The 12,544-nt window shown below is 32.5% G+C and overlaps 1 protein-coding gene across 1 annotated transcript in view; it reads right to left on the reverse strand.

The window, feature by feature from the left end:
- Nucleotides 1–250: 250 nt before the first annotated feature.
- The window catches only part of LOC129238028 (5-hydroxytryptamine receptor 1), a 44,059-nt gene continuing 31,765 nt past the window's right edge, over nucleotides 251–12,544 (reverse strand). Inside the window, exon 2 of the mRNA XM_054873065.1 lies at nucleotides 251–2,349. Within this exon, the coding sequence (XP_054729040.1) occupies nucleotides 432–2,349 (1,918 nt within the window). The 3' untranslated portion in view covers nucleotides 251–431. The remainder of the gene's footprint in view (nucleotides 2,350–12,544) is intronic.

Below are 12,544 nucleotides of genomic sequence, written 5' to 3' on the forward strand. Positions count from 1 at the left end.
CATTGCATCTAAGTATATATGTATGCACTTGTATTTACATAACTGTATTTTGCAACTAAGTTTAGTAACTTTTCTCACACTGACACACAAACTCTGAGTTTCTGGCCTCTATTTTATACAACTACAGCTGTGTTTAATTTTTACTATATTTTTTTTTTGTTTTGTCTGACTTTATTTCGTAAATGATAAAGTATATGCCTCATTATATATAGTACATTTGAGTTGTCGCATTGAAACGCTTGGAATTGCTTTAAAACGCTTTGAAACACTGAAACTACAATTAGACACATATACACACACACACACACACACACGAAAGAAACAAAAAAGACTTATTGGTTGAACAACCCATCAACATTTAATAACCGCAACGCCCTTGCCTCTCCGCCCCACCCACTCTGCTCTGCTTGGCGTCCTTAAGCTGCCTAATTTCAAAGGAAACTCTCCCGCGCCCCATGCCGCTCATCGCCCAACATCACACGCTGCGATGGCGGTTCGCCATACTGATCCTGATAGTAGTTTTCACGCATCATTGTATTGAGACTGGAGCAGCGGAAATAGAGTATCTCCTGGAATGGTTTGCGGAAGTCGCGATTCAATGTGGCGTATATGATGGGATTGAGCAATGAATTGGCATAGCCCAGCCATAGGAACAGGGAGGAGAGCGAGTGCGGCACATGCACTGTCTCCGATTCGACAAACGGTCGTATCAGCGCGAGTATAAAGAATGGCAGCCAACAAATGGTGAACGCGGACATGATGATGCCCAACGTGGTGGAAGCTTTCTTCTCTTTGGCCAACTGAAAGCGCAGCTTCTTGTGATGCGGTGAACCGAGCAGGCCACTCGAACCGCTTACACCACCACCACTACCGCCCGTATGATGAGTGCTCAGTCCACCGCAAGTCGAATATGTGAGCGACGTATTGCCATAGCTGCTGTGGCGTTGCCCATTGCCGCTACCCACCACAGTTAGATCTGTGTTGCCCGGTGGTGAACCGGTGCCATTGAGCGCATGTTGCAAATGTGTTTGGGCGCGCTTCTCCTCCAGCACTATGCGGCGGGCAGCGCGAAATATTTGATAGTACACGAAGAGCATGACGGAGAGTGGTATATAGAAAGAGCCTAGCGTTGCATAGATTTGATATGCGAAATTCTGACACACAATACAAATGGGCGTGCCATGTTCGTCGAAATGCTCATTGCCCAGTATGAGTAGTGGTGGTAGTGAAATACTCGCCGCCACAAACCACACCAAAGCCACGCAGGCCATCATGCGTCGCGGCGTACGCTTCACGCCATACTCTAGCGGCTTGGTAATGGCCAAATATCTATCCACGGAAATGGCACACAAGTTCAGTATGGAGGCAGTGCAGCAGAGCACATCGAACGAGACCCAAACGTCACAGAGTATACGTCCAAAATTCCACTTGTCCAACACCTCGTACAGCATTGCCATGGGCATGACTAGCAGCGCGACACACAGATCGGAGAGCGCCAGCGAGACGAGCAGGTAATTGCAAGGACGTCGCAATTTGCGCACCATACACACGGCTATGCAGACGAGCACATTGCCAATAACTGTGCCGATGATGATGAGCAATAGAATAATGCTGACAACGATTACATGCCAGGGCGGCAAGGCAATCTCGTCATAGCCTTCTTCGTGCGACCCCTGCTCCGTCGGCGTTGGTGCGAAGCTAATGTCGGTGGGGATTGCGCCCACAATAGGATCCCAAATGCTGCTAGTCGTGATAAGCGCTGCGCTCGCACTGCCCACTCCACCACCCGCTGCCACATAACTCGGACTAATACTGTTGTTGTTGCTCGCGCTGTCGCTAGAAGCGCCGGTGTCATTGCTGAACGCCGTCGCTGTGAGGCCGATAACGCCAGCAGTAGCGTTAGCGGAAGAGATAAACGAGCTAGAGTTGAACTCATCGGTGTTGGTGGCGGCGCTCAACAATGATATATCGGCGTCGACGTTGTAGACGGCGCCAACATGGGTATATGGCGGCGTGTGTGTGGGTTTACTAGTTGGCGGCAACTCGGAGCGCGACTGAGGAGCAACAGCGACGGCGGCCGAGGCCTGTGCTATCCAATTGCTGAGCAAGAGAGCGAGCAGCACAAGGACGGTTGCATGCAGTGTGTGGCGCAGCGCTTGGCGGCTGGGGCGCAAATGTAACAACAGTTTGCAGCTGCTAATGCGGTTGGTGGTGGGCTGGAGATGGCTGAGCGCAAAACGCTCTGGCAGCGTATGTGTAGAGTATTTGCTTTTACTAGTTGTAGTTGCTTCGCAGTAGTGTTGCAGGCGGAGACGGACGCTGGGTTGGTTATATGAAGCCATATAAAATCTAAGTGTGCTTATAAGTGTAATGAAATGAAAAACTAAACAAAGATGAACGGACGTAACTGGTTGCTAAAAATGCTTTAAAATATGTTTCTGCGGTTAATTTATTGTATTGCCGTTTTGATGTAAACTTGACTAGTTAACTGCTCTTTCAGTATTTATGCGATTGGAGGCCAAATGGAGGGCGAAATTCAGACGTTCTTATTATATCATAGGGGCGATTTTCCTCAACCGCCTTTCTTTTGCTGGTGAAGCGTAAGTATTTTGTATGCGAAAGCTCTTGAGCTTTCAACCCCCGTCTTTGAAACGTGCTGACGTCAGCTTTCATATATTTGCGCCTCCAATTCCGCAAATCCATTTATCTATCGCTTACTGCTGGGATTTGCCGAGTTTTGTTTTTGTTTTTTTGTTTGTACCCAAATACTTTGACTTTTACGACTTTTTGTCGAACTGCCGCCACATTCAAACTTATCCCCAGTGATTGCCTGTAATTTTCTCATTTATGTTTTCCATACTTTTGTTCCACTTAATTTACGTTGTATCGTGCGGATTAGTCCCTGCTAATCTTTTTGTCATTAATCATAATTGTAGCATTTACACATCTCACTCAATTAAGGTCGGTTTGGATTTTGCTTGGTGGGGTTTTGGTGAAATTCACCTCTGTTTTCTTTGTGTTTCTGTTGCGCGTTAATATTCTCCTCTTCGTCTTCGCTTACGGTGCTTTTTGTGCTTGTTTAGTGTGTGTACATCTTATTTGTTGCTAGTGGCATTCCATTTATTGCACTTAATCGCTCGCATTTCCACAATGGGATTCGTTGCAATTAATCTTGACGTCGAACAAGTAACCTCGGCGTATCATTGGAGATCTCATTGATGATTTGTTAAATCTTTTTTCCACGCTGTTCAAATTGCTAAATTCCGAAAAGTTATTCTATGGGGATTGTTTGTTGCTGTTGCTGTAGTCATTCGTGAAACCACTTGTTTTTGCTATTAACTACGCCAATTAAAGTAGAGCTTTTGGAACTGAGCATTGATTGTCTGGATACTGAAAAGATAGAACGAAAAGATTCAGTATTAAAGGCGAGCATTTGCAATAGAAAATATGCAATGAAGGGGGCATTTATATGAAATTGTAAAAACTCCACACATTGACAAGTTTTGATAATTTATTCACTTATTTTTTATTATTTTATTATTTTATTTTTTTACATTTTTATACAAATATAATTCATTCGACTGGCACTATGCACTCGTTGATTGGCGCAATCGCAATTAATCATTACCGTCTCATAATTCACTTTTTAATAAAAATTCCATAACTTTTCATCGAAATTCTAAACTTTTTCTTCAAAATTCCAACATTTTTAATCAGAATCTCTACAAAAAATTGCGTATAGAGCTAAATTTTAATGTATTGTAATAAAGTGCAAATTTGAAGTGGTTCAAAATTCTCGATGATTTCTTACAATGCCATCCATCTGCCTAATAACTGAAGTTGCGATCGATTTGAAAAACACCGTAATATACGAAAACTCATACTGGCGCTTCGCTAGAGCAGCATTTTGCATTGATTTTTCACTGGTTCGCTGTGCGTATTTGAACTCCCAAATTAATGGGAATTAGCCTTTGAGACTTTCAGGGATTTCTTAGTAAAAGAAATAAGAAAAAAAAACGAGAAGGGTGGACGAAAAAAAACTGAGAGAAAACAAAAACAAAAAAAAACAAACAAAAGAAAATATTTACAAAAAAAATTTGATATTCAAAAACCAATTAAAGAACAAAATTAATTTTTTAAAAGCTAAAAGTTTCTACCTTGTATTAAATTCTTGAATTTTAAAAATCTAGAAATTGAATTTTTCAAAGCATTTAATTTTCAATAAACTTTTTAATTGTAATAAAATATATTTTTTATGAATAAATAAAATTTTCTAATATATAAGAAAATTTATATAATAAAAATTAAAAAAAATAATTTTTTTATATGAAAACTTAAACAAATTAAAAAACAATTAAAAAAAATATTTTTGTTTATAAAAAATTATTCCAAAAATTATTTCTTTATTTTAATTTAATTTCATTTTTTAATTTTATAATTTTTTTAAACATGATTATTCTAAAAACTAAAAGAAGTTTATAAAATGTTAAAAAGAATGGAACATATTTCTTATACAAATGACAAAAAACAAGTTCCGATAATTTTTAACAAAAAAATTTAATTTTTTAAACTTCTAATTTTAATTACATTTAAATTATGGAACTTAATTAACATTAAACATGTATTTTATTTACAGTTTATAAAAAAAATATAAAAAATAAGTAATTTTTTTTTTATTTTTGCCTAATACTAATTTATATTTACAAAAGACAAAAAGAAACCTCAAAAATTAATATAAATCAAATACAATTTTTTAAAATAAAAAAAATATTACTTAAAGCTTTTAAATTTAATTAAAATTTTAAGAAATTTAATTATTACAAAACAAAGGTATTTATTTATTATTATTTTATTCACTATAACTTTTTTAATTTCAATTACATTTAAATTATCATATAAAATTTAATTATTATTGTAAATATATTTTTTTATATTTTATTAAAAAATAATTTTAATTATTTTTGTCAAATGCTTGCTTATTTTTACAAGTGACAAAAATAAATCCCAAAAATTAAAAACAGAACACACATATAGGGTGGCCCATGTAAAATTTGCTTTTTAAATCGGCTATAAAAAACACTAATCAATATTTTTTCAAACTTCTTTTATTTTGAAGATTGAACATTGTCATATACGAATGAAAAATAATATCGTCCAAATGACTGCCACGACTGGCTTTACAGTAGGCCATTCGATCAACCTAGTTTTTAAGCACATTTTCGATTGTTTGGGCTCCAATTTCATGAACGGCAACTTCGATTTCGTGTTTTAAAGCATCAATCGTCTCTGGATGGTTCGCATAGCATTTGTCCTTAACGGCTCCCCACAAAAAATAGTCCAACGGGCTTAAATCACAGCTCCGAGGCCGCCAATTGATATCGGAATTTCGGCTGATTATTCGGTTTTCAAAAACGGTAGCCAAAAGTTCGAGTGTAACTTTGGCAGTGTGACAAGTTGAACCATCCTGTTGAAACCAAATGTCGTCCATGTCATCCTCTTCAATTTTTGGAAACAACTCGTTGAGCATGTCACGGTAACGCTCGCCATTTACTGTAACCGCGGCTCCTCGCTCATTTTCGAAAAAAAATGGCCCGATGATGCCACCAGACCAAAAACCGCACCAAACAGTGACTTGTTGTGGATGCATTTGCTTCTCTACAGTAAAGTGTGAATTTTCTGAGCCCCAAATCCGACAATTTTGCTTATTGACGTAGCCACCGATGTGAAAATCAGAAAAGAAGAAGAAGACTCACCACTTTGGAAATAGGTTTTCAATATTTCCCATTTCGTTAATGTCAAACCTTTAAGTATGTAAATTATGAATACATTTGACATATCATTTGTGTTACCATTCTCAAAAAGATAGGTGGTTCAAAAAGAAAACGCTATATGCCCCACCCTGTATAATGTTTAAAAATAAAAAAAAATTATTATTTTTAACTTTTAATTTTAAATTAAAGGTTCCAATTTTTAAGAAATTAAATTTTTATAATATTATAAAAATTGTAGTATATTAATGCATTGTACATTTTTTTTATAAATATTAAATTTGTTTGTAAAAAACTTTATTTTTTTTAACATTTTGTTTACTTTTAATTGAAATTTAAATTTTAACTTTTCAAGTCTATTTTATTCCAAAAAATAAAAATAAAATATTTTATGAAACCTTCAGGGGCTACTGAGCATAGCCTTAGTTATTACTGAAAGAAATAAAAAAAACTCAGAAGAGTGGAATCTCTTACAAATGACAAGAAAAAAAGTCGAAAAATTGTTAACAAAAAAAAATTCATTTATTAAGAACAATAAAAAAATCTGATTTTTTTTACTTTTAAATTTAATTACATTCTTTAATTTTACAAAATTAAATTAATTTGATTTTAAAAATGCTTAATATTAATTAAATTTTTAAGTTTTAAGAAATTATTTATTACTAAAAAGAGGATAATAAACTCTAATTTACATTTTTTCAAAAGAGACGGTTTCAATAAATGGCAAAAAAAAATCGAAATGGCAATTAAAAAATTTAATTTTTATAACTCTTAAACCCAATTTCGTTTATTAATTTTAAAATAATTTAGTTATTACTGAAAGAAAACCAACAAAAGTTAGAAGGATGGAGCCTTTTACAAATAACGAGAAAAAAGTCCAAAAATTGTTAACAAAAAATTTTATTTTTTAAAATCAGTAAAAGTTTTTTATTTTTTTTTTAACTTTTAATTTTAGTTTCTTTCTTTAACTTTACAAAAATTAATTAATTTGATTTTTGGAGTTTAATATTAATTCAATCTTTGAATTTTAAGAAATTATTGTATTAATAAAAAGAACTTTATTATAGAATTTAAATTTTATCAAAAGGAAAGGTTTTTATAAATGACAAAAAAATTCAAAAATGTTCCACGAAAAAATTTGATTTTTTAAATCATTTAAGAAAGTTTAATTTTTTTAACTCTTAACTTTAATGGCATTTTTCAATTTAAAAAAATTTTAAGTTTTACTTTTTAATTCAAAATTTAATTTTTTTGAGTTTCTAATTTTAATTAATCGGCAGGCAATGGCAAACCTCCGAGTGTATTTCTGCCATGAAAAAGCTCCTCATAAAAATATCTGCCGTTCGGAGTCGGCTTGAAACTGTAGGTCCCTCCATTTGTGGAACAACATCAAGACGCACACCACAAATAGGAGGAGGAGCTCGGCCAAACACCTCACAGAAGTGTACGCGCCAATTATTTATTTTATTATTAATTTTAATTAATAGTTTTTAATTTATTTTAAGAAAAAATGTTTAACAAAAAAATTGAGTTTTTCAAAATCTTTTGAAATTTTTTGGAGTTTTTAATTTTGATTAAAGTTTTTAAATAAAAATAATCAAGTTTTAAAATTTTAAGAAATTAAGTTATTACTAAAAAACTATGTGTAGATATTTTTTTAATTTTTATCGAAGTACAATTTTTTAAATACATTCTTTTATTTCAGTTTAATTTACTTTTTCTTTAACTTTTTTAATTAAAATATATTTTATTCTAAATCTAGAAATAAAAAAACTTACAAAAGTGTCAAAAAAAAAAAGGAAGATATTGTCTCTCAAAAGACTCTATACCATAATTTTCAACATTGAATAAATATGAAAATTAAAAAAGTTTTTTCAAATTTTTTTCAAGTTACTCCTTTATCATGCCTTGAGGCAACAAAAAAACTAATATTCAGAAAGTGGGAACACCATATCCAAAAGACTTTAAGTACATAACCGCTCACATCTAGGCGGGAGAAGAAGTGATAGAATGGATGTGAATGAACTGCTATTTTAATAGATTGACAAATTACAGATTTATCTATGCTGGTAAGAAGTAAATATTGAAGAATAAATCTTCATTGCGCTCAACAATTCAAAATAGGCTGTGATATTATTTTTCCCTCTTAAAGTCATGAATTTTTTCATTTAAAATGAGTTTTCTGTAAAAACAAATCCCGATGTTATTATTTCTATCAAAATAGCAGTCCACTGACATCCATTCTATCACTTCTTCTCCCGCCATAGCTTTATGACTGGGATAAGCTTTATAGGCCTTTTCTATTCGCCCTTTCTCTGCTCGTGAAAGCAACAAGAAAGTTATCGAGCAAGATTGGCCGCTAGCGAGTACGATTGTACCTCATTAAACTGGAAAATTAACTATCTTACGAACGCATGTGGTTTAAGGCAGTTCCAAGTGCAGTGCCAAGATATGTTAATTCATACACTTCTTAACGCTTGGCAAAAAAAAGAGGCCTTATATCAATGTAAGAAGACGGATCGAGTGGTATGCTCTACAGCTAAGGTTTGTTCGCTTTTCTGAGATTCTTTCAGTTATAACTGCAAAAACCATAGAAAACGAATTTTTGTCCATATCTCAGACATGTAAGCTTGGGAGAATAATTCAAACCTATTTTTGAGTTCGGCGACGCCTAATAATTTTAAGCAACACTTTTTTAATTGAAATTTTTTTTCGTGAAAACTAATGTTACCTTCTACTTATTAGTCCATTTAAAAATTTGTTATTCAACATTTTTTTTCTCTTGTTTCTTAATATTGATTTATATATTTTTATTGTAGACAAGGCACACATATCTTGTGATATGCGAGGTAAAAGTTAAAAATTAAAAAAAAAATTATTAGTTCTAAGGCAAATACAGTACATTGCGCTTATTTACGTCAACACTTCCAAATTTCCTTTTATCATTAAAAAAAAAGAAAAAAAAGTTTCCAAATTTTTATACTATAGTGTACAAATTTAATTTTTTTGCAACAAAAGGCGAGCAATGTTGCCCGTAAAGCTGAAAATAAAGATTCTTATCTCTCAAAACCATTATTTCTTATTTAGCGAAAAAGTTATACAAAAACAAAATTGGATGATTAATTGTGCGCCACCTTGCATATGACATATTTTTAATTTTAAACTTAAGTGCACATTTGGGATAATTACATCATTTCACTTCTTTAAGCAGGGCGCATATGGGATACTTAAGCAACTGCTGCATTGCACCCAGTGTCAACAAAAGAATTATCTTTGTAAAGGGTGAGCCATCGCGCGGCAGCTTTTTCGCGCTCAAAAAGTGGTAGACAAATATTGCATCGAAGTATCCGTTCTCGCACTGGTACTAAGTTGATCACTAACTGTTGAATAAATTTTTAAAATATTAAAAACTTACTGCTACTGGATGCTGCTATATCAAAGAAGTGCTATATTGAAAGGAAGTTTTTTAGTGAGGCGCATTTCTATTTGTGAGAAAGTATAAAAAGGGGAGTCCTTTGCATCTGTGGCACATAAAACCCGCTTATATTCGTAAAGAAACGAATGCCTTCTGAGCTCGTTAATATTTGGTGACGGATTTTGAAGTGGCGGCATTATTCTCTCATTTTTGCATTGCAAGTGAAAATAGCAGCAATTTAAAGTGACCTAAAAGCGGCACAGAGATATGTAAAAGAATTGTTTAGTAGCATATTGAAGAATTTAGTTTGAGAAAAATGGAACTGCGTGCCACGTAAGTCATCCCGGAATCGATATTTTACACACCGTGCTCGATAATCTTAAAATTAGCTCTCTCGATATTAGTTATCCTCTAAGGATTACGAGGATTCAAGGTCATTGCACTTAACCTTTTAAGGTCTCTGCGACACACAAAAATAGACATAAAGTGATAAAACCCGAGTGCATATCTTTCTGTATAGGCTAATATTTTTATATAAGGTTTCAGAAATTATTTTATTTATTTGTTATAATGTTTTGTTAATATGAAAAAATATTTGGTAATATAATTTTTTCATAACTAGAAGTAAACTGAAATTTTCTTTTTTCTTAAATTTTATAATTTTGAGATTCAATGATTCAATGTAGAACATTATGGTGTAGAGTTTTTGAGGGTAAATATCTTCGATTGTTTTCAACACCTTTATAAACTTATTTTAATTTATTATGATAAAGTCTGCTTTTCAGCAAAAGAAAAAAATTCTGGTGTTACATTTTGTGGAAGGTTCTAGAAATTCAGAAAAATTGGACATACCAAAATGGACATTATTTATTTGTTATAATTTTTTGATAATAGTAAGCTGAAAAAAAAATTTAAAAATTGTATGATTGTGAGGTTTATTCAATTTATTCAAATTTGGGAACAGATGTTATTGTGGTAAAATATCATAATAAATTTTTCTTTAATTTTTTAGGACAAAGTGCACTTTTTAGAAACAAGAATTGGGGGAAAAACTTTGTCAGAAAATTAAAAAAGAAAAATTTTTTGGAAAAAGAATCATATTTTATTATTCACAATTTTAGAGAAAATTACAAAAAACAAAAATATTTTTTTTGAAAAAATATTTATTGCGCAAAAATTTTGAGGTAATGAAATAAAAAAAAAGTTTTTATATATTTTATTCCTCAAAACAAACATTTTTCTGGTCGTACATTTTTGTGGACGGTTCTAGAGAGAGATCAGAAAAATTGGACATAAATGGATATTATTAATATACTTTGTTAAAATTTTTTGATGATTGTAAATTGAAAAAAAATTTATAATTTTGAGGTTTATTCAAGATGAAAATTATTGTACAGAGTTTTTTTTGGGTGAAATATCATCAATTTTCTAACATTTTTAATTTAAAATTTTTAGTATAAAGTGTACTCCTAAAATTTTTTTATTTTTTTGGAAAAAAATTTTTTGGGAAAAAATCATATTTTATGGTCAAAATTTTTGCGAAAATTAAAAAAAAATCTTTTTTTATTTTAATGCTCAAAATCAAATTTTCACAATTAAAAACGGAAATTTAGTATTATTCCGAAAAGTTTCTGAGAAAATTAAAAAACAACTTTTCTGGGGAAACAATTATATTGTAAAGGGTTTTCCAATAACAGGAGTTATTTTGAACAGCCCGCAATTTCGGTAGATGTCTCTTTTGAAGCTGTCATTTTTTGATATTTGACAAGTATTAACTACGCCATTAAAAAAAATTGAACAATACACGCTTAAACAACGCATTGAAATGATTAAAATTCAATACAAAAATGGTGAAAATTTGGCTGGGACGGTTCGAAAAACTGGAAATTTTTGGGTCATCGTGAAGCACCTTGTCGGACCGCCATACAGAAATTGGTTAAAAAATTCGAGCTGTTCGGACAAGTTAGTGATGTGAAGAAAAAAATCCGTGCACGCTCAAGAACAGCCGAAAATATTGTTCTTGTAGCCGAAAGTGTTGAAGAAAACCCAGGTTTGTCCATTCGCCGTCGTTCTTTGGAATTAGGCATTCCACAAGCGTCATTACGCCCTATTTTGCATGAAGATTTGGGTCTTAAGGCTTATAAAGGCCAGCTAATACAAGAACTTAAGCCGGGCGATCATCAACAACGTCGAGTCTTTGCTGATTGGGTCGTTGAAATGCATGAAATTGATCTGGAATTCCATCGAAATTTATCTTAAGTGAAAATTGTGGGATCTGGGGCTCAGAAAATCCAAGAGTTATTGTTGAAAAGCTTCTCTATCTTCAATGTGTGACTATTTGGTGTGCGGTTTATGGTCCGGCGGAGTCATTGGACCTTACTTTTTCAAAAATGAATCTGGAGCAACAGTTGCGGTGAATGGGTTGCGCTATCGAGAAATGATTAACGATTTTTTATGGCCGGAATTAAGTGGTATTTATTTGGGCACCGTTTATTTTCAACTAGACGGGGCTACGTGATACATAAGCAACGAAACCATTGATCTTTACGGGAATCACACCTCTAATTGGAAGACCCTTTATTACTCAAAATTGTGGGGAAAATTAGAAACATTTATTTGGTTTTTTTTTAGAAGAAATGTGATTGTATTCTGCAAAATTTTTCAGAAAATTAAAAAAACAAATTTTTAGGAAAGGATTATATTTTATTGCGCGAAATTTTTCAGAAAATGAAAAGAAAAAAAAATTTTTTGGGAATAAAGTTCTGATTTATTGCTCAAAAGTTTTGAGAAAATAACAGCAAAAAAATTTTTTTTTTGTTTAAATTTTGAGAAAAAAAAAATTTTGATCGTTTATCAAGAACACTCCCTCTCAAAAATACGGCACAAAACCAAAATTTGTTCCCTCAAATATTTTTAACAATAAAATATAATTTTTCCCCCATTTCCAAAATACTTTACTCTGAATGTGCGCGGTTGTAAAAACTTCGAACCGGACAAGTCCCAGCGATCCTTTCTTGTTTGAATTTAGTATTTATTACAAAAAATATACACTCCAACACTAACTAATCCTAATAAATATTTCACATTCTTAATATTTGTTAGAGTTTGCGAAACCATTCGAAGATTAAGGCCGGCAATCCAGTTCAGATTCAGGTAAATTAAAAATCATTGAGTATTACTAAAATATGCATCAAAACAGAAGAAATTTTCTGTATTATTGAATAGATTGCATACACTGCTGTAAAATCAGTCGACGTAGCAATTTTATTAAATTAATAATCCACAAGACATATTTCTAAGTGTTACTCCACCTAAGCAAAAATCATGGAAAAATATTAAGTGTCCATTTAAAAAGAAACCA

The sequence above is a fragment of the Anastrepha obliqua genome, chromosome 1, assembly GCF_027943255.1.
Source record: "Anastrepha obliqua isolate idAnaObli1 chromosome 1, idAnaObli1_1.0, whole genome shotgun sequence".
Lineage (NCBI taxonomy): Eukaryota > Metazoa > Arthropoda > Insecta > Diptera > Tephritidae > Anastrepha > Anastrepha obliqua.